The sequence below is a fragment of the Phyllostomus hastatus genome, unplaced genomic scaffold (genome assembly GCF_019186645.2).
Source record: "Phyllostomus hastatus isolate PE091 unplaced genomic scaffold, TTU_PhHast_1.1 phas_scaffold_755, whole genome shotgun sequence".
NCBI classification, from domain to species: Eukaryota; Metazoa; Chordata; class Mammalia; order Chiroptera; family Phyllostomidae; genus Phyllostomus; species Phyllostomus hastatus.
The window spans coordinates 6525194-6549137 of NW_025334039.1; the positions used below are offsets into that span (position 1 = coordinate 6525194).

General features: G+C 35.9%; 1 protein-coding gene across 1 annotated transcript in view; it reads left to right on the forward strand.

Annotated features, from left to right (window-relative positions):
- Positions 1-19373, forward strand: part of NUP37 (nucleoporin 37) — a 40974-nt gene extending 21601 nt beyond the window's left edge. The window contains exons 6-10 of the mRNA XM_045826657.1: positions 11998-12088; positions 16424-16605; positions 17311-17361; positions 18566-18659; positions 19110-19373. Of these exons, the coding sequence (XP_045682613.1) occupies positions 11998-12088; positions 16424-16605; positions 17311-17361; positions 18566-18659; positions 19110-19223 (532 nt within the window). The 3' untranslated portion in view covers positions 19224-19373. The remainder of the gene's footprint in view (positions 1-11997; positions 12089-16423; positions 16606-17310; positions 17362-18565; positions 18660-19109) is intronic.
- The last annotated feature ends 4571 nt before the right edge of the window (positions 19374-23944 follow it).

The following is a 23944-nucleotide window of genomic DNA, read 5'->3' on the forward strand; positions in this document are numbered from 1 at the left end:
TACATTCTGTAATATAGCTATTAAAACTATGAACCAGGGTGCTACTTATCATATGAAATGTAATTATAGAAGATGACAGATTAAATTTTGTGTAAGATTTCATCTAGTTTTAGTATTCCATAATCTGTGCAAGTTCTTAATTGAGTTCTTATTTAGGTCAGTGGTTCTTTGTCAGTCCTAATACCTCCATTTTTAACAAAGACGTTTTAATTCCCACTATATAATCTTAAATGAAACTCAGAGAAAATGTGACCTATCAAAATATATTATAAAAATTATAGTGCCTTAATTGAATTAAATATGTCTATAAAATGAAAACAAAATAGTTCATTTATGTATGTGTGTGTATGTCTTGTGCAGAGACACACTCAAATATCTCTGCATAAGAAGACATAGTGAGGTAGTCTTTGTCCTGTTTCATAATGGATAAATTTGAATATCAGTAAAATAAGATCACAGAAAAAGGTAAGGCTTGAAAAGCTTGCCAAGTTGCACAATTCCAGGGCTATAGTTTGCATAGAAGACAATGTAAATAGTGCCATCTGGAGTTCTGCAATGTCATAGCCATGAGTAAAACTTACTAGGATAAAAACTCTTGTCGGGAAATAATGTTAATCAAAATAGAGATAACATGACAAAACAAATTTTAGGATGTCAAGTTGAGACAGTAAGGAGGGATAACACTGTTACAAATTAGCCAGTTTTTGTATGACACTGTCAAAAAGATTCACTGTTACACCATAGGATGGAGTACTAACAAGGACTGCAAAAGAAAAAAACAAACTCCTATATTGAAATGTGGCCACCTTTTAAGGTGTTTCTAAATTTCACTGGAGCAGTCAGAAGTCGTGTAGAAAGCCTGCCACCCCTGACTCTCATCCAGTTATTCCCTGTAGTACCCCAGTTATTGGGACAATCAAAAATGCCTCCCAGGCGTGAGAACCACCACCTGTTGAGAACCACTGATTTAGATAACAAGGTGATACGGCACTCTCCTAAGTGCTTTATATGAATTAATTTAATCCTCCGAAACCTCATATGGTGGATTCTCTTAGTCCTTTTTGACAGGTGAGGATCCCAGGCAACCTGGCTCTGAAGCACTATACTGTACTGTTTCTTCTTGAAGATTCTTTAAGAAGTTTTAGTCTATTTCTATTATTGAAAAAGCAGATATTCATATTACCCGTGTGTCCTGATCAAAATCAAGCATCATACAGGGCTTAATAAGATTTATATAATTGTAGAGTCATGTCGGCAGAAGTGCTATCTTCTACTTGTGAAGAATCTGTAATTCTTGAAAGACACCTTTGCTAAAACACTCTAGTCCCAGTCCTTAAAAGGAAACCATCATGTTCCTTCTTCACACTTCATTAACTCAGTTTTCACATGAGAAAGAAGAATAAAGAGAAACAGACATTTCCTGAGGATGAGAAAAATTATTCTAGAGTACGCTGCTTTAGCCTTTTCACTGATAACATGTTTTGCACCCAACCATGCATCACTACCTGAAAGGCATCACAGCACCTAGAAGGGTGCTGTAGTGGTAGGTGCTCAGTGAGTGGGTGAAGGAGTGAATACAGCCCCGTGTCTCTCACCCCGTCTTTAGAAAAAAGATGCTGTTACCAAAGTATCTGACTGGAGATGTGTTTAAGAAAGAAACTCCAATAAGTCACAGGGTGGGATTGCTAGCCTTTCAGCCTCGTGTTCTACACCATTTCTTTTATGGTCATTTACCATGTGTACCACGTGCAAATACACATACATACATGTACACATATCTACATAAGTACCTGTTTGTGTGTGTGCATTTGCACAGGGAAATGTAAATACTACATTTACATAAAAGTGTTTATAATTTGACCCAGAATCATCAAAAGAAAAAGTTGTTATAGTATTTGAAAAGCAAGTAAGTGCATTTTCATTTAGAAAGATTTATTATCCCCTACTACAAAGAAGGTAAAAATGGTGTTTAGGTATTTAATGGGTTAAGCTTATTATTTTAAAACCTCACTAATACAGAACATCTCATTCCCAGTCAGGGCCAAATAACAGATGTTCTTGTATATTAAAAACAGTACCATTCTGTAAGAGCAAGTCAGATCAACAAGTAATTATTAAACATGTTTAGTATAGCCAACATTTAGTACTTTGGGGGATACAAAAGAAATAGAAGACCCAGTACTCACTGTAACTACAAAGAATGTCAGAAGTAAATTCCTTTCCTCCTCCTCCCCACCAATAATCTTTTAAAATATTACATAAATTTATGGTGAAAGAAAATTGGCTTCTAGAAACTAAGGAATTCTTAGTTCAAGACAAAAATAATAGAGGCAAGTAATGTGCCATTCACTTTGACTATAAAACATGGGATATTAGTAGTTGTCATGTTCTAGCTGTCATCGTTTTTAAAAAGAATGGGAGAAGGAATGGGATATAAAAAATAAAGAGTAAGATTATTTTTTAGTAATATAACCAAATCACTAGATAAGGGAATACTAAATTACCTAAATATTCACCAAGCCAATAGTATTGTTTCTGAAACATTTTATAACAGGAAAAATAATGTTTATCAAATATCTTTTGTGTACCCCATGCTGGCTGAGTTCTTTCTCCATTACCTGTGTTTATGTAAATTGCAGAGTCTTCAAGATTCACAGTTAAGATGTAGTGTTCCTTCCCCACACTCACCCCAGTTGGGATCACACAATATGTGACCTATTTACACATAGTCCTTGTGGGAAACAGAAGAAAGGGGACTGGGGGCCTCCTAAGGATGGGAGGTGAATCCCCACTCAAATGCAAATGAACCATGCCTAAATAATTCCAGGAACAAAGTGAAATCAGGAGAATTTACATTACTCATTATAATGTTACGGTTAAACAATGCCAGAGATAAAGTTCTCCACTTGTCTTGGAAAATTCCCTCTAATTTTTGTGAGAATTAGGTAAAATAGTTTGTGTTGAGTTGGGTAATAGCCTACCTCTAACAATTGGAATGTAAGGATTCTGTGTCTTTATAAGAGCTATCCAAGATTTATACTAAAACCTGTTGATCACATTTGCAGACATTTTCATTCAGTGAAATGAAATCATACATTAAGACAGATTTTACTAGAGTAAAAGTAATAAAATGATAAAAGAATTTTTTAAAATTCCGTGTGACCATACAGTGGTAACGCCACTCTGGTATTCAACTCTTTGTTCTCTCTATGTGCCCAGGTAGGTGAAGTAGGAAATCAGAACTTTATACAGTGTGTTCCCATAGCAGTGAGTGCAGTAATTTAAGTTTGCTTAATGGGGCCCTCGTGTGGTTGCAGTAAGTGAATTGTATACGTGAGAGTAATATCCATAAATGTTTTTATGTTTATTTTGAAAGTCCACTCATGTGGCTAATAAGAGGGCTTTCCCTCATTTATAGCATATAATCAGATTTTCAGTTGTAAAGTATATCAAACCTTTTCTTAAAAATAATAAAATGCTAATATTTCCTGGATAGTATTACCGGTATTTGTATTAAGGTTTATGTTAGTTAAAGAAAATGTCCTTTTACTCCGAATTCCTTAAAGATGAAATTATTACATATGATCTATTTGGAAACTACCATATGGTATTTTTTGCAGTTGAGAGTTTAATTTTAAAGTTTATTTTTAAATGTGACAAAATTTCCCACAATTCCTATCCTTCAGAAATTTATGTATTCGATTCATAGATACAGAGGACTGATGGTTACCAGAGGCAAGGGGATTTGGGAGGCTGTGTGAAAAGGATGAAAAGATTAGGAAGTACAAATTGGTGGTTACAAAGTAGTCACGGAGATATAAAGTACAACATAGGGAATGTAGTCAGTAATATTATAATAACTGTATGGAGCTGGGTGGGTACTGGAAATATTGGGGGGGAACACTTTATAAAATATCTGGTTGTCTAACCACTGTGATACATGTGAAATGAATAAAAAATAATTTTTTTTATAAACTGTAATTGAAAAATAAAATTTTTAAAAATCTGTTTATCTCTGTAAGTTAAGTAAGATGTTCATTCTCCTCTGGAGTGGCCTCAGGTAGTTTGTCTCCTCTGTGATGATAAACTTTTAGTTGCTGATGAATTTGTTTATAATTTCAAGACAACAAATGAAGCAACAACATGTAAGCTGTCAGATTTTTTAAGCTCTCCAAGGCTTCATGAATATGTATAGTGGTAGATTATTTTTTGTATGGTATAGTTGGTTTATTTGTTTATTTACGTTTTAAACAGGGCACTCCTCTCCCCTGCAAAACATGCATAGCCTTTGACTATCAACTGTATTTTTGACTCATTATTTTTAATTATTGAAGGGTAATATAAACTTATGCAATTATCTCTCCTTTTCACTCTTATAATTCATCTTAATCTTAAATCAGTAAAATTTTTGATAATCCATTTCTCTTATCATTAATTCTACTAGTACATTAATACTACTTTTTCAGTAGTATGGAGTATTAAAAGAAGCAGAAGTGGTCTAATCTTATTTCTGAATATATTTTAAACACTGACGCATATTGAAAACACTCTTTACTAAATCTTACTTTATACTATTACACCATTTTGCTTCCTCCACTGGTCAGGCTTTTTGCCTGGCTACCAAGGTTCTCTGTGACCTAAGGCTGACACGGTTTATTCAATACCACTCTAGCCTGCCACATCCACTATCAAGATTTGTCCATCTAAAGCCTAGATTTATGCTTCCAATTATATGGTTCCCCACCTCTGAACTCCTTTTGCACTAAAAATTTAACAATAACTTACTCAGTAATTTATTTTTACTTTCTAATTGTTCACTTTCTAAGGAAATACACCATACCTGTTGCTTTTTGAATCATTTATAGCATGATGAGTAGCTTAATGATTATTTGGAAATAGGATGGCAAAATCTTCATTTTGCTATCACCAATTTAGTGAAAAACGTTTCCTGGCTCTAAATGTCAGAGGTCCCTTTCCTACACCCAGTAACGTTGTAAAGTGCCTTTTCATCCTTATAACTACATCTCAGTGTTACTTTTGTTCTCCCTTTCATATTTAATTAGTACAGTGATTCATATGACCCAGTCATGTCTTTTAGATTCTGGTTTGTATTTTTTGCTTTACTAGTTATAGAAGGCCAGATGGATACAGAATGTGTTGTTTAATGTCATCCATTCCTCCTTCGTGTTGTCAAAAACATTTGGTAGCAGAAATTTTCTTATGCAATGAACTCCCTAACAGACAATGGGCTGCCAATTAAAAGTAGAAAACAAATAAAAGAACAGAGTATTTCCCAGGAAGTTTCCTTTTGAATTCTCAGAGGGAACATCTTTCTCTACTAATTTTCAATTTAAAAGACCCTTGAGAATATCTAGGATATCCTTAATATGCCAATACCCAACTTATGGGATTTTCAATTAATTAAATGGGGCAACTACATTTAAATAATATATGGTAGCAATACTTAATGGTCTACTAAAATGCATTCAGCCTGAAATAATTTAACAATAAGCTACCAAAAGTAAAATAATTGTTATCTTAATCTTACATCTGGATAGCTCTTCTTCCATACATTTTACAGCTAAATCTAAAAGCTCTATTTAGAACTACAAAGTTGGGAGGGGTTAGAGATGTTTTTATAATTATAGTCAAATTGGGTCAAAACTCGTTTTACTTGAAGAATGATGCCCTTTGATTCAGTCAGTATTACTGACTTCTTAATATATCAGCAGATTAACCTAACCTCAAAAGCTTTTACTTCTAAATTTCCCTTGCAAACATTTAAGTAGGGGTGTGTGTGTGTATATCTTTCATTATAGCTCTGGATTTTTGGTCAAGATAACTTCATAATGTCACATTTTTATTCTTTTATAAATGGTCTGTTATCTTTCCATATTTGATTATGTGTATTAAAAAGGCTATGAACACTAATGGCTTTTCTGTTTCTGTGATGTACCACTTTTCTAAAACTTATGTTTCTGTGGTTATAATTAACTTTTAGGTAATTTTATTTATTATAAACAAATACATTAACAAATTGGGAAATATTAAATATGAACTTCCAAATCTATGGATTTTTCTGCATCACAGTAGAAACTCTCTCATCTGACATGTCTAAATCCTTAGATAATGCCTGGTTCCTTAGATAAGCAAAAAGTTAGTGAACTCAAGAAATCACTTTAAAGGAATGTCTACCTACTTTAAAGGAATGTTTACCTACTACCTACTTTCATATACAACGTATATATAAAAATTTATCAACTTGCTCTTTGCAAACGTTTTGGCATGATGCCAAGGCTTTCTTTTTTCTGAAGTTGTGACTCCACTGATTCACACGGGGGACCTTTTTTGCCTGAATCACACCCATGATACAGCGTGTACCATGAAAAGGCTTGCTAAGCAGTCTTACTTCAAATATATCTAGATATTTATGATATTTATTGCTTAACCTTTTGTAACTGTCACTCATGCCTAATTTAAGAAAATTTTATATTTTTAAATTCATATACTTCCCTTCAATTAGTTGCCATTGACTTAGTTTCATTAAACAGCTTTTTCAGCCCTGGCCAGGTAGCTCAGTTGGTTGAACCATCATCCCATACACCGAAAGGTTGTGGGTTGGAAATGCGGTCAGGGCACATACCTAGGTTGTAAGCTTGATCCCAGGTTGGGGCACGTACTCGAGGCAACCGATCGATGTTTCTCTCTTACATCGTTGTTACTGTCTCTCTCCCTTCCTCTTCCTCTCTCTCTCCACCAACCCCCCACTCTCCCTTGCTCTCTAAAATCAATAAACATATCTGTGGGTGAGGATTTAAAAAAATTAAACAACTCTTTCACATTCATATTCTGTCAGCTTATATAATATTATTTAATTACATTAATAAGCATGGGTTTACATCACTTACAAACAGTGGTTTGCCAGCAAAGAACCCACATTCCCTCTTGGTAAACATACAAAGTGCACGTGTAAGAATATTAGAAAATGGCCACCTTTTTCTCATCAGTTCTACAGAGGGACAAAGGAAGGATGTCAGGAGTTAAATTAAGAGAGCTACTATAAAAATTGTCTTTGCTACATTTTAAAACTGATGCAAATTTACCCATACAGAGATACATTAAAATAACGTAAAATACAAGAAAAAAGCGATGATTAGAGAAATGTACCTTATAAATAAGACCAACTGAAAAACGATACCTTTTACCAGTCAGAGAAATGATTGTTTTAAGATTGTTTTTGTCAGAAAATGTGTTAAATTTTAAACTTTTTTAGTTGGTAATTTAAAAGAAATATGAGAAAAAAAAGAAAAATGAGGTACAATCAATTTGAAATCTATTTGATAATACCTGCTAAAGATGAACGTATTTGAAAACTACTATCCGGCAATTCCACACCTAAGTATATACCCAGCAGGTGGGTGGGTGTCTGTGTGTGTGAGAGAGGGGGGTGGTGATTGTTTGTATTCACTAAAAGATGTGCAAGAAGGTTCATAGCAGCATCATAGGTAATGACCACAAATTGGAAACAGCTTAAATGTTTATCAGCAGTAGTGTGGATAAATACATTACAGTTTACTTAACTAATGGAGTACTACATACAGCAATGAGACTGAATGTAATACAACAACATGGAGCAATGTTGCTAAATCTCACAAAATCTAATGTTGAGTGAAAGATACCAGACCAAGAAAATATGTACCATAGGATTCTGTTTTTACGATCTTCAAAACAGGCATAGCCCTGGCTGGCGTAGCTCAGTGGATTGAGTGCAGGCTGCAAACCAAAGTGTCGCAGGTTTGATTCCCAGTCAGGGTACACGCCTGGGTTGCAGGCCATGACCTCCAGCAACCACACATTGATGTTTCTCTCTCTCTGTCTCCCTCTCTTCCCTCTCTAAAAATAAATAAATAAAAAATCTTAAAAAAAAAACAGGCATAAGTAAGCTGTAGTGTTAAAAGTCAGAACAGTGGGTGCCTTTTGTGAGAGGGCAAGACAGTGTGATGGGAAGGAAGCACAAGACGACTTTTGGAGTTATGGCAATACGCTTGTTTCTTAAATTGTGTACTGTTTTCTTTGAATGTGTTCTCTTTGAGCTTTATGCTTAAGATTTATGTGTGTTTGTTATATATGTTATACTTTAAAAAGTATTTGAAAAAAGAAGTGTGACTTTTTCTGATGGAACTAATATTAACTAGATGAGCTGTGTAGGAAAGACAAAAAAATGAGTTGAGCTCCACAAGAAGATTTGAGAAGAGCTTAATTATGGAATCTATCAAAAAGGGAAATAAGGCTTAACAACTTAAAATGTACCACCTGTAGCTAATTTAGTTATGATAACTCATTTCAGACCAATTTGTTGTATTTTGCATTCTTGGTAGTTGGATTATGCAACCACTGAGAATTATTTAATAAGCATGTAATTATAAGCCATAAATCATTTTATTCTAGGCCTGTAAAGTAATCTGGATCACCCTCCTCGTTTTAAGTTGAATTTTATTTTTAAAGTATCTGGTTCTATTCAGGATAAAACACTGTGAAAAAAAATTGGTTCATTGGACAGGAATATACTTCATTAATTGACCTGTTTTTATACAATATCTTTATCCATATTTTCTACCTCTTTGGTTTCCTTTATTTGAAAGGAAAAAATCATGGAAGTATTCTGGTATGTATTTATTCAATTTATATAATTGCAACCAAAAATCAAATACATATTAGAATAAGATCAAAAGAATGGAGCCTTTAAACCATATCCTCATGGGACTCCCCAATCTGCAAGACAGATTCCTACTATTTAAATCAGGGTAAATGCACACTAGCCCAGCACTTTATTATACAAAAGGCAGTGGAGAAGAAAGAAATATTCAGTTGCCATAATTAATTAGCTTTTCATTGTGGGGAGTGAAATAATTGCATAAACCCTTGGTAAATGTGATTTACCTCTTCCGTTAAATTGTAATTCTCTCCCTTATATAGCACATACAGATGAAAAGTATTGATTTGGTAAGAGAAAAGAGTATGTTTCTAAATTATCTAATCAAGTAAATAATCATTTTGAAAACATTTATGTTAGTTTATATGTTACTATAATATTTCAAGATTGATAGCTCTGTAATTTCTCCAAGGACAGAAAAATATTTCAATTAAGGTAGCTTGGTACAGAATAGTAGCATTGTTCAATAATTATGTCTACTTTCATTGAAATAAATTTTTGCCTAGACTTTAAAGATATACAAGGCTTGTCTGGAAAGTATCCAGCCATGTGCTGTGATCAATAAAGACATTTATTGAAGAAGACACAAGATACAAGAAACATTGTACACAGGACAATGGTGCCTCATCCCTGTCAAAGTAGGTGCCTTGTAACCTCACACAGTTCTCCCAATCACTGTCAGTTGCCCCTGTTGTATTTTCCTGAATCTCACTGAAGGTCAGAAGTCACAAGGCACCAAATCTGAAGTATGGGGGGCTGAGTCACCTGGGTGATTTGATGTTTTGCCAAAAAATTCTGCATGAGATGTGATACATGAGCAGGTGCATTGTCCTGATGAAGCTGCCAAACACCAGTTGCCCATAGCTGCGGCCTTCTGAATCATCCAAATAGTTTCTGTGGAGAAACGCTCACGCTGAAATGCAAAATTGGATGCAGATTCATTGTTCTACTCACTCAGTCATTTTGAATGTGATGGCCACACAGTACACATGTTCAATGGTGTCTACGGCCCCCACTGACTAGAACAGCAAAGTCTCCATTGTTCGTGATGCGCCTTCCAGTCCACTCTCCTTGGCTCCCAGGTTACATCCATGTTGCTCAAACTGTTCTCATTATATTAACAATAGCTGGGCTTTTTCCAGACAGGCCTTGTATTCTTTAAGTTTGTTGAAATTTTTTTTGTTTCCTAATCAGATATGAACTATAAAACCTAAAAGAAAAAGTCCAAGGGATGAACGCAGTTCTTAAGTCCAGAATTCTGGGGCACTTTGCCGACCACCCACCAACCTCTGTCCCCTGCCTTGCTAACTCTATGCCACACTCTGTACCAGTGAGATGTAATAGTGGCTAAGTGTGAAGAATGAGCTAGAAACCTAACCGACTCAGTGGGAGATAGCACTTCTTCACAATAAAGTGAGATTTCTGAGTCCTGGTCTCCACTCAGGATGGGAAAGAAATTGAGTTAGAAAGCCATGTCAGTGATGAGCTTGGTCCTTGTTACTATGGATTTGTAAGTATTGGGAAAGAGTGGGAGGACCAGGTGTTTTTTTCCCTCAACTCACCTTTAATGTGGTAGCTGTCAATCAAAGCCACCTTTGCAAAAGAGAATTGGGGAAGTAAGCCAGATCAAAAACCATAAAGGAATTAGTCCCTCACATGAAAACCCAAAGGCAAAAGGAATAAGCAACCATGGGAAATTACTTGTCTCCCTAAATTCTCATCACCTCATGCTAGTTTCTTTATATGTTATTTTGAAAATGGGAGCCCCAGTTGTGTGTGTGTGTGCACATGCGCATACGTGTGCATAAGTAAAGCACTCTCGGTAGAAACTGTTGTTAATTAAAATGGCTACTGATGTAGGAATGCAACCTGATTTAAGATTCTGCCCACAAAATCAGGAGTACATGAATACTTTAATTTGGTTACACGTGTTGCTGTATTAAATTAATTAAAGAGAGCCCAGGCTGGATGGGTCAGTTGGTTGGACCATCATCCCATGCACCAAAATGTTTCCAGTTTGATCCCCGATCAGGACATATACCTAGGTCGTGGGTTCTATTCCCAGTTGGGGCATGTAAGGGAGACAACCAATCAAAATTTCTCTCACATCAATATTTCTTTCTCCCTTTCTCTCTAAAAATCAATAAAAATGTCCTGGGGTGAGGATTAATTTGTTGCGCGTGGGTCACCGGCCAGCAGTGACCACGGAACGCTGCGGATGGCTCGCCGAAACACACGCGAGAAAAAACACCACATGCACAGAGACAAACTAGTTTCTGTGGGGAAGTAGGGACGGAATGGCCACCCCCCCCTAGTGGGGAGCGCGCCGATTTACAGTCCATACCTGCTTTTATTGGGCTCATGCTACACAATAACTCAGGTAAAGTACAATACTCATTAGGGGAAGTAAGGAACTATAGAAAACAAAGAACTCTGCCCGTCTATTGAGTTGGGGGGTCAAAGAGCTGTAAGACTGAGGAACAAACTAACTTCCTCCTAAGACCCTTCTCATTCAACTGAGAGCATTCTAAACAAAGAAGGTTTCACAGTAATTTACATGTTCTTTCTTAGGCCTGATCACCCCAGGAAATCCGCACTTCCCAGTACCGAGCTGTACTACCCTGTCATTGTTTCAGGCTTAGGTGGAGCACGGGAACTAAGGCCACCGAGAGATAAGGAGATTTTCTTCTGGACGCTGAGAACTCAGACTTTGTCAAAGCCGAGGAGTGAGGGTCCATCACCCCCCTTTGCTGCAGCCCCCCCCCCAAGTCCTTCTTTGGGGGGGCCTCCCAAAGTGATCGTGCCTGGCTTGGGTCGTTCCCCCCTGTGGGGAATCTTACCCGTCTTTGGCTAACCGACCAAGCTTTTGGGGGTTCAGCAGCAGAAGCAGCATTCCTGCCAGGGAGATAAGCTTTTGTCTCCTTGCTGGCTCACGGTTCCAAGGGCATTCCCTTAGCCTTAGCCTAGGCGGGGATTTCAGCCTCTGATACCAGTCAGGGCGGTTCCCAACATTAATTAAGAAAAGAAAAAGTAATTTAAAAAATTAATTAAAGAGAGAATGTATGTGACTCTTTTTCTGTGATTCAGTGTGGTGAAAGTTAAATTCTTCATACTACTTTCACAATTTCTAAGGTAATTATATTATAATTTTTAATGATATACTTTAAATATAAATACCTACTTTATAATCTTTAGTTATAGCTTTGAATAAGTTCATGGAAATCTTATTGTTTTAGTAATGATATATCAAAAATATTTAAATTATACTTCTTTTCTTTTCTTAGGATTTGGAACTTGGAAGGAATGCAGACGTCTCACTTTGTTCTTAATTCCCCAGGGATGAGTGTGTGCTGGCATCCAGAGGAAACTTTTAAGGTTGTTATTTATAACTTAGCTTTCTTTTATCAAACTGAAAGGACATACACATGTGTAATACATGCACATGTAGAGGAGAAAAGTCAATGGCTTTTTTCCACCCCAGGGATTCTGATTGTCCCACATGCATTTACTCTAGAAAACTGTACCTTAAAAGTTCTATATATTTTATTTAACAACCATCATCTGTAAATGGCATTTATTCAGAGTATACTTGTCTTGCTCTTTGGTAAATTACGGTCTAAAAACTGATGCCCAGACTATCTAGTAGCAATATTTCTTTAAAAAAAAAAAAAAGTTAAATCCTTGCTTGTGAGCTATCGTGTATAAACAGAAAGCATCAATGGCCTAAGGGCAAATTTGACCCAACTGCAGTGATGTTCAATTCCTGTTCAAAGTAGAGCTTTCTAAATTCTAAAAATATCACTTGGCTTTAACTTTCGTTTCATTGAGAATACGGGAGTCATTCAATAAGAGTTCTCTCATTCACCAGTATCTTCTCTTGGGCATCCCTCTGTTTTATCTTTTCCTAGAATCGTTCATCTTCTTAAAGTTCTTAAATGTTCTGCATTCACAGCTCTCTAATGTATTCATACTTCTCCGTTGACTCTTTCCTCATACTTGCACACAATGATAAGCTTGGTTCATTATGACAAATACATAATACTTACATATATTTGGCCCATTGTAGCATTTCATGTATGTTAGCAGCTCATTTAATGTAGCAGCAGTTCATGTAGCAGCTCATTTAATCCTCATGGCAACCTAAGGAGACTGGTACTGTGATGAGAGCCTCATATTACAGATAAGGAAGCCAAAGTTTAGAGATGTTAAGTAGCTTGGCCAAGGTCACACAGCTACTACCTGGAAGAATTGGCATTTGAACCCAAGCAGCCTGCTCCGTAGTGTTTTCTCTTAACCATTACAGTTCTCCGTGTCCCCATTTAATTTCAGTCTTTCTTCTTCACACCTTATATTTCTAAATGTTTGAGCCCTTAATTTCAGTTCCTTTTTCCCCATTTCTTGGTCTAGCTCTGTAATCTCATTCAGTCTCCATGATTCTCTCAGGAGTCATTGGTGATGTTTTTAACAACTCCAGTTGGTTTTCCTTTCTGAATCTCAAGGCAGCTTTTCACACTGACTTCTGTTTTGAAACACAGCTCACTTACCTTTAAGCTGCATTATTCCAGTTCTCTTGAGCATCTTTCCATGCATCTTCCCTTTTTCTCCTCTGCCAATCCTTCTTTCCCCCTGTATTTGTGAATTGTTGCAAGGGGTAGTTCTCACCTACACTGTACCCTTTACTGTAAGGGAGGCTAAAGGAATGAATTAAACCCTAGTGGCTAAGTTACACACTGACCTAGAGGAAGAAAAATATGTAAATATAGCAGCACAGATTTTAAGTGTTGGAATCAAAACAACCTAGTAAGTGCAATGATGATGTAAAGACAGATTACTCAGGTCTGCTCACAGCCTTCACAGAGAAGGTAATCCCAAGCGGAGGCGCCCTGGGGTGCCCTGAACACTTATTTCAGGCCTGTTGGATCTTTCATCAGTCAAATTATACTCTGTATGTGCATGAGTGGTATTTAGTTTATTCACTTTACGTATGCAAGGGTTATGTCCATGTATAATTTCTGAATCCAGGTCCTAGATTTCTCCCTTGTAGGAATGAGTCTCCTTGAAGCATAATTAGTGATTCTACCAAAAAGCTCATATCTCCATTTACAAATAAAATAAGCTAATTTTAAAAAACAGTGACCTACGTGACAAATGAGAATGTTTATTACAACTTCTATTCTAAAACATTTTAATGCTTAATTATGAATATTTCAGATTCATTTTTTCTATATGCTTTAATTTTTGTTTTTCTTCCATAGGGGTGGGCAAAAGTAGGTTTATAGTTGTTCATATGGAAAATAATACAGTGATTAATAAATAATAATACAGTAATTAACCCTGTGTTTTGTGTACTCAGAACTGTAACCCTACTTTTGCCTATCCCTGTATATCATTAAAATTTCACCCCACCTCATCTCTTTTTCATTGTTTCCATGACTTCAGAATGTTTAGAAGCCCCTGCTCTAAATTGGTACTAAATATCCTAAAACTAATTGTGATATGTTTCTTCTCTATAATGCAAATATTTTTAGGTCTTTTAATTTTCCCTTCACTGTCACTAGAATCCGTTCTTCTCTGTCATTAAGGTGCATCCTTCACCTTTCTGCTCTCACAAGCACCTCTCTGCTAAGCCTTAGCTTGCCTCTCAAGTCTTCGGCTCTCCCCTGTTGGCTCTTCTGGTCTACCGTAGTTGGACTCATCTTGAAATACCAGTGTCACACACCACTGCTAAACTCAAAAACCTAACGTAGAAAGATGGCACAGATGTGGTTAAGAGTATGCACTCCTGAGCTCACTGCCCGCAGTCAAATCCCAGTTCACCACTTACTGACTGTGTGATGTCTGGCAAAGTACAGAAGTTCTCTCAATCACTGCTTTCACTTTCTCATCTCATAAAATGGAAGCTCATGAAGATGAAATGTGTGAACACTTCTAAAACCCTTAAAAGAGAACCTGTCACATACTAAGCATTCAATTGATTTTAGCTCCTTGTCATTGTTGATGTTATCATTGCTATTAATACAATTGAGTGGTTCTTAGTGGTCTCCCATAGCAGATCGCACCCAGAATTTTTGTTCTGTTGTACTTGGTCTTGATGAAAATAAGGCAGCCAGAGAAGAAAGAAAAAGAAGGGTCCGTGGTTATCTATCTCATAGAATTCTTACGAAAATCATATGAGATACAAAAGAGTCATATAATCTGGAAAGCACAAAGCAAATGCAAGTATTTAATGGTAAAAGATATAAAAGTCACAAGATATCCAGAAACTCAGCTTTTAAATTCAATAAACCAGAGTTGGAGCTTGGATTTCAGGAGGCAGTGGTAACAGAACCAACAGTTTAGGATGTCATGGGATTAGAGAATTGGAACTCAGGATATTTCGGTTTCTGACCCTAAGAGAAAAGAGGTTAGAGAGCCACTAAGTGAAATGAGGCGGAACGATCAACAATTGTTGAATGCTTCCTCAGTGCCAGGAACCGTGCTGTGTGCTTTGCATGTGTTCTCTCGCGTAATTGTCACAAAACATTCTGAAGTTGGCAATATTATCCTATCCATTCTGTAGATAAGAAAACTGAAACACCAGAAGGTTTTTAAGTAATTTTCACAAGATCACAGAGTCACAGATTTGACCTCAATCTAGTTCACCCGTGAAATTCAGTGCATATTACTCTTTATGGTTCTGAGAAGCCCTAAAGGAAAAAAACTCCCCTGTAACATTTTTAAATCCACCAGTTTCCAAACTTAACTTTTCAAATCTATCTGCTCTAACAACAACAACAAAATCTGTTATCACAATTGAGCACAGTTTTAGAAATAGTAAATAACAAAAAAATTATTTTTTAGCTAGAACTGTTTTCAGTCTGACTTCAACCTGTAATAAAAGCTCGTGTTCTTTGAGTACCTACTCTGTGTCAAAACAATTCTAAATGCCGTGTATTAACTCATACCATCTTATAATTATTTTGTGCATTTGATAAAGTATTTCTTAGGGAGGAGAAAGGAGGAAAAAAATGATTAATTAAACATCTTAAATCAGTAGTATTTTAGAATGAAGGGAACATGGAAGTAATAGTAACTATTATGGATTGAGTGAGTGGCTGCTATGTGTCAAGCATTGTACTAGGTGCTTTACACACATTACTCATTGAATCATCACAGCAATGCTGTAGCTACTCTCATCCTCACATAACCACTTTAGAAATGAGGAAGCCTCCAATCAAAGCCTTGTAACTTGGCCAAGTTATTCACCTTTTAAGTGGAGGATATAGTCTTGCTCACTTGGCCTGTCTGTGCTCTTTACTGTACCATGCTATGCTGCCTTCCATTCTGGAAGCAAACTTACATTGCATAGGGATGTGTAACACATAAATATATCTGTTTTGCTAAACACACACTCATCTATCCTTTCTAAGCAATATAACCTAACAGTAACTTTTCCCAGAATGAGTGCTTAAGCTAACTTATTTCTGAGGACCATACATCATTTAAAACTGTGCCCAATCTTCTTGAGTCTTTCTTTTGCCAATTTTCTGTAAGGTTCTTTTTATATATTTGATCAAAAGTTTTACAAAATCTTTTTTACTTCCTTTGCATTTGATCTTCCATTTATAATGTATGCAAATGTTGAAATTTTACTACATAAATTGAATCTCTGCTACTTCTCAAATTTGGTGAATTAGGTGGTTGGATTTTCTGTATTTTTCTGTCTTGCAGCTGATGGTTGCCGAGAAGAATGGAACAATCCGATTTTATGATCTTACAGCCCAACAGGCTATTTTATCTCTTGAATCAGAACAGATGCCATTAATGTCAGCACACTGGTGCTTAAAAAACACCTTCAAAGTTGGAGCTGTTGCAGGAAATGACTGGTTAATTTGGGATATCACTCGTTCCAGGTACCTTCTTAGTACTTTTATTGCTTACCCAAAATCAGTCACTATCAAATGATTCATTGAGCCATTTGCGTGTACCTGACCCTCACTCTAGAGCACAGGTGGCAAACACAAGGCTGGCGGGCTGAACCTGGCCCTCCACCTGGTTTTATCTGGTCCAGCACTTTGTTTCTACCTGGCGGTGGCGCCAAACTCTGGCTTAACTGTTAAGGAGTATTTACATTTATACAGTCCTAAAATTACATTCGGCCCTTTGAAGTCAACTGCAAGGCTGATGTGGCCCCCAATGCAAATGAGTTTGACACCCCTTCTACAGAGCAAAGCAAGTCTGTCCTGCGGAAGGGCCAGAGCTATGGTTTTAGATAACAGAGATGGGCATCTGTGCTTTGCAGGTTTGCTTTGAGTATGACCCAAAAACAGCAGTACAGAGGAGGAAATCTTTGATCTGAGTGATGTTTACTAATGTTAAAAAGAAGAAGAAAAACACTGACCCTGTTAAATGATCATGTTTTCTAATGGTTCTACACCATACTTACATCTTCATCATATTTCATCTATTTTAATCCAGTGCTTATTTGGAATTTTGTCATACTTTAAGTATATTGGATATTGTATCTTTTAAAAAGAATATACCTTTTAAGCCATAATTTAATTTGTGCTACTTGAGATTACTACAGAATTCATAAAATCAAAAATTCTCTCTTTTAGTTACCCTCAAGTTAAGAGACCTGTCCACATGGATCGAGCCTGCATCTTTAGGTAATGTTGGAGTAAAATTTGATTTTTTGATATTACTTTGTTCATGCTGTAATACCACCGGGAATACTTGCCCAGACCTCTCCTTTGCTCTGGGTTTTTGTTTGTTTGGATGTTTGGGGGTTGTGTATTTTTCTTGATATTTTTATAAATGGCTATTTTGTTTACCTAAGCTTTTGCTTTTCTTTTGGCTTAGGCAGAGGAGTGATTTGTTTTCCACTGTTTTTTAAACATTTTTTAAAAACACAAAATACATTGCCACTGTATGAATACCACCCCCACAATCTGGAGCATATGCTTTATTATTTTTGTACTGATAAAGATATAAAATGTAGGTGGACCAATATTTATACATATAAACTATTTGGTGCTAAATGAGAACATGCTAGATATTATATTTCTGCAACTTGCTCTTTTTTTTTCACTTAAATTAACATACACATCTACCCCGTTGTTTTTCATTCATTTTTGCACAATATTCCATTGCACTGTATAGTCTTTAGGGTGCTTTCAGCTTCAGATAACAGGAAGACTTACTAATAGAGTCTCAAACCAGTAGAACATTTATTATATGCTGTATTACATCAAATCTAATATTATATCCAATTAAGTATAAGAATGGCATAGACTATAAGATACATCCTGATTTCACAGATGTGAGCAAATATACATTTTAAAATCAATGAACTATGGCACTTAACAGGAAGTCGGGAGGAGGCAGTCTCAGGATTGGTTTAGTAGCTCACCAGTGTCATCAAGAGTTCAGAGCTTGCCCTCCATCATCTTCAGTGACAAGGCTTTGGGCTTGTTGCTTCACAGTGATAAGACAGCCTCCAGAGTTCCAGGCATCATAGCCTCATCCCACATTAAATGTGTTTTTTTAGTGTATTGTACTGTGGAATATTGTATGTCTGTCTGATGCCTTGTTTGTGTATCCTACCACACAGCCCTTTGGTTATAAAAAAGGAACTGCTAAACTCGTGTAACTTTGGAACTTAACTAAGTGGCACACAATAAGCATTTAATAAACATTCACAGAATGAGAAAATACAGTTAACTTCCCTGGAATTCCCAGTCCAGTTTTAAAGGCATATTAACAAATTTAGTGTTATAAAATTATTTTGTGCAAAAAAGAAATAACCTATTTCAGAAAAGTTTATAGTTATCTATAAGATGCTATACTTATTTTTACCCTTTTTTTCCTTAGGTGGTCCACAATTAATGAATACTTGTTTGCAACCACTGGTTATCCTGGCAAAATGGCAAGCCAGTTCCAAATTCATCATTTAGGACACCCTCAGGTAATGTGGAGATGTTTTGTGGCATATGTTTTTAAATGTGTGCTTTTTACTTTTCCACTTATAGCCCCTGAATTTGTAATGTGTAGCTAAAGATACTTATGAATGTCTGTTATCTGATTAAATTGGAAAGAGAAGGCATTTTTTGCTTTCTGGTTTAAATCACCAATGGTAATGGACTTTTTGTCAATACTCATATAAGAAGCATTTTATTTCTTTTGTTGTATTTTCTTCTTCACTTAAATATAATAATTTTGCTTCCTTAGTTGGTTTAGGCTGCAAAAATATTTGACTCTGGGCTGTAGCACTTATTCATAGATTATTTGTGTACTTCATTCCAGCCAGCCACAAGCAAATAATGCATATTTCCCCTATGAGGGAGCATATTTTTTAATTCTGCATATTAACTTTGGTGATTTATTGGCTTCTTTAATTTTTTTACTTATTTTATAGCCCATCCTCATTGGTTCTGTTGCCGTTGGATCTGGCCTTTCCTGGCATAGAACTCTCCCACTGTGTGTAGTTGGAGGAGACCATAAGCTGTCGTTCTGGGTAACTGAGATGTAAAATAAATTTTCTGTCTAGTTTAGATCCATGAGCTTTGTATTTTTCGTATATATTCTGGAGGATGCCTTATTTTTATATCAAATACTCTATAAGCTCTAGAAATGTCCCAGTTGTTTTTGTTAAATAAAATGTCAGCGGTTTGAAATGTTATTTTTCTACTCTGTTTACTGTGTACGTGTGTGTGTGTGTGTGTGTGTGTGTGTGTGTGTGTTTTAATCATCTAAGATTGTAGTTGACTCAGAAGCTCCAGAAAAGAGATGACTAAGGAAACATAATGCTTTTGAATTTATCACAGGATTATCCAAAGTATAGCCTATCCTCCATACCAGGGGTGTCAAACTCATTTTCACCAGAGGGCATATCAGCCTCACAGTTGCCTTCAAGGGCCGAAATATAATTTTAGGACTGTATAAATGTAACTACTCCTTAACTAGGGGCAAGGAGCTTTGCATTCAGCCCTTTGAAGGCAACCACGAGGCTGGTGTGCTCCCCAGTGAAAATGAGTTTGACACCCTTGCTTTATACTTTAAAAATATGCTGTTTTCTTAATTCTCAGGGACAAATATTTGCAAAAGGGTGAAAGGGTCTTTCACTATTTCTCTGGAAGCGGTGTGTGCATGCATTTTTTTAGCAATCTGTTATGTGTAGGAATTTTAGAACTTTTTCAGGAATTAACGATTATTGTTCAATTTAATATAAAAAATTTAATTTCTTAAAAAATGTGATTATGTTGCTCAACACTATTTACTACATGCAAATTACTTTCGACTATACACCTCCGAGTTCTTAAAACACCTGGTATGTGAGATAAAGCTTAACTTGAAAATGACTTACCATTTAATGCCTTTTAACAGCCTTTGCCTTTTATGAATTTTCACCATTCTTATCAAGAAATTTAAATGTTTTTGAGATGACATCTAGTGGCAAAAGAACTGTATTCACCGTCTCAAAGCTCATTGACATCGATGTTACAGAAGGCGGTCTCCATGTTTTTGTGATGCATCGTGATGTGATCAGAAGAGCAGAAGCCTAGGCTTCTGCTTGTCAGTCAGACGTAGCATTAAATAAATCCCTACCAACTCTGCATTCTTGTGAGTTAATGCCCTCACCAAAGCTGCACTTCCTCCTCTAAAATAGAGATAGCAATCAGTGTTTCATGGGGTTACTTTTGAGGATTGAGTAAAAGTGAATAAAAATACCTAACAAGCATCTGCCACACAGTTCAGGGATTTTTAGGTATGACTTTGCATTAGAGATGTAATGTATAGTTCTCATGCTTGAGGGATTGGAATTTTATTCTGATTAACAATGTAAATAAATAATTTTACTCAAGTTCTGTATTCATAAGATGTCTTATAAGTATCTTATAGAATCAAGAAAATTACCTTTAAGAAATAAGGAAATATTACAAGTATTTTAAAAATTTTAGTAAAGTTTTGTAATCATGTGCATGTTTGTTATAAACTGTTATATGCCTTGAAGTACAAATGAAAAATAACATAGCACAGCAATTTCCATGTCAATTATTTGATACAGTAAAATATTAGTACCAAATAATAAGAAATAGTTTTATTTACCCCTTCCTAGGCAGACTTTGAATTTGAAAGGACAAAGGGCAGAGAATTTTGGCCTGGTTCCCATCAACAGTCTCTGTGATGGGTCAGAGAACTCTAACCTCAGGATAAGCCAAAGAATCTGTAAGAATTTGTCATTTCAGGATATATTCCAAAAATAAGGGATACATCCTAAAGTGACACATTAGACCAGTGTACTTGAAAATTGTGTTGTACTTAGAAAAACTGACTTAGGTATTGAGTGGGTTGTGTTTAGGGATGGAGATTGGAGAGATGAGTATATTGGGCTCAGTTAACTAGGATATGGATTCTCCAGATAAGGGCTTAGCCAAATATAAAAGTTTTCCGATGAAATTACCCAGTCAGACTATGGTCTGTTAGAAGAAAGATAACCCATGGTGGTCATAAAAAACACAGTATGCCAAAGAGAGGCAGGCAGTTTCCATTTGTAAATTAACACAGTGACTCTGAGATAAGACATTCTCAAGAAGTGAGAGTGAGATCTTTACTCTTAATTTCAGAAATGGTACACATTTTATCCTAGTAAGCATTGACAACTGTAGGCTTTTTTTGTTTTTTAGATCCTACATACAGGCTATGGAACAATTTTCCAATTTCTACTTTGTTTAAACTTAGTGTGTACAGTTTCTTTAAATGGCGTAATGATATTCTTCTTCCTTAGTGAACTTTGTTCTCAGTAAACTGTGTTTAAATTAGACTAAGGAGGAAATGTTTGATTGGGAATTAGTTATTGGTCATCACATCTCCCTGATAAATAACATGAGATCTGTGTGTGTGTCCCAGTAAGTTTTAGTTTTTCTGTGTTTATAAATATGTCTAAGATGGTTTTTCTTTTGTTGAAATTAAGTTTTCTTCAGGATTGCTTCACTTACAAACATTGTGAAAAGAAAAAAGAAGTTGTTCTTATGTTCTAAAATTTGTATTATTTAGGACTCTCGAAGCAAAAGTCAGGATATCACAAATCTGCAAGATGTCAGAACTAAATCCTACTTTTTTCAAAATGATGGGATCATAAGTCCCATTTTATTTTTATGATTTGGCTTGTACATTGTGAATATTTCAATGTCTCTCCCATGCCAAAACACAAAATCGCACACCCATGCACTCCAATTTGTTTCTTACTTTGGTAATTTGCGACTACATATTGACATTGACTTAGAAATGTTCCTGTTGCTGTTTTAAATCTCATGTCAGTGGAGAAGAAATTGAAATCTGGTTTGCACATTTGTGTCTGGTTTTTTGTAATTGTCCAAAATCTGACATTATCCCAGAAATGCTGATTGGGAAGTTATGAGACGTTACTGTGCCCAAGACTAATGTCTGAGGAGAGAAAAAGTATTTGCTCCAGATTATTCCCCATGTTTTTCTGTAGCTCAAAAAGTTAAACTCCATTTAATCCAACTTTATGCCATACCAATAATAGCCTTAGTTCTGAACCCAAATAAAATTTTCAAAGTAAAAGTTACCATTGTGATGGTCCATTTCCGCATACTCCTCAGGAGAGGCTGGTCAAGTCCTCAGAAGCAGCATTTTGTTCCGGTGTATTGTTAGCGAGTTGTTGGTGTGCTCAGCAACAGGGACAGGAGAGAACACTCTGTTTCTTTAATCTAACACCTTGCTGCTTCAAAAACATTTATTTTAACAGGCATTGAGGAAAACTTCCAAAACAGCTAACATGCGTTTCTAATTATACATTTAAAGAAATACACCCTTTAAAACATAAGTCCTTTTGTTGTTATAATTAACATGACTTTAAAATGTATCGCAACCGCCCTGGCTGGTGTGGCTCAGTGGATTGAGCGCCACCCTGTGAACCAAGAGGTCACTGGTTCAGTTCCCCGTTAGGGCACATGCCTGGGTTGCAGGCCAGGGCCTCGGTTGGGGGGATGTGAGAGGCAACTGCTCTGTGTATCTCTTACACATAGATGTTTCTCTCCCTTTCTTTCTCCTTTCCTTTCCTTCTCGCTAAAATAAATAAATAAAATCTTTAAAAAATGTGCAGCAACCATTTAACTAATCACAGTACCACAACAAAATAATTAGGATATCAGCTTTGAGGATCTCACTCCACAAAAGGAAAAATGAATACATGTCGTATGACATATCCATTATTCAAATTCAACATATCCATTACTCAAACTCAATGTAACCACTGTTTTTGTATGCATGGACACAGAATTCATGGGAAATACAAAAGCGTTGAATCTACTTTCTGCCTTTTTCAGTGTTCTTTGAACTACCTTGGCCCTTGTGTAGGATCAAGTTACACTTGCTTGGAAATTTCCCCAGATCAGCTTATTTCTGTTTAACTTACGTCTTTGTTATAGAACTATTTACCTTCTCAACTAATTTTTAACAGAATACTCTACCTAAGAGCTTATAACACTTATATAAACCCATAAAATTCATATAAACTATGTTGAGCTGAAGAGGACGACACCAGGTTTCTGAGCCTTTGCAAGCAATTTGAGTAACCGAATAGATTTAAAGATACATGAAATAAGCATTTCCACCAACTGCGTTTTTAGTGCTGTACTGAGATGAGTACCTGTTTCCTTCCTCTGTAATAAAATGCAATAAATGCTGCTGATATCTTTGTTTCTAAAGGTGGTTAAACATAAAACTTTGATCCTTTTTATAAACACGACTGTTGTCCTATCATTGAACCAAATTCAGATAAGATTAGACTGTGGCCGAAATTAAGGTTAATCTCTGTGGCCATCTTGAATAAGAGCTTTCTAATAATGTTTTAGGAAATCTCTATTTTTGAGACAGTGTATAAAGGAAATGAGCCCCAGACAACTAACTTCTAAAGAAAGCCAGAGGCAACTAGTGATAAATTACACCACAGTGATAAGAAAGACTGTCTAAACAAATTAGTCCATTTTGGTTCATTTTTACTTAGACTATAACTGTAAAAAAAAATGACTTTCTTAACTAATATTGTTTACACCAGACCAATGTGTTATTTTTTAACAAACTTTTACCTGTTTTCTTAATTTAATGTGTCCTTGACTAATTGCTAGCTCCTTCTTATACTAATGAAAACTAGTTGTTTGTTTATTACAATTAACATCACTCAGATATATTTTATTGTAATTATTGTATAATAGCTCACTTTGGTCT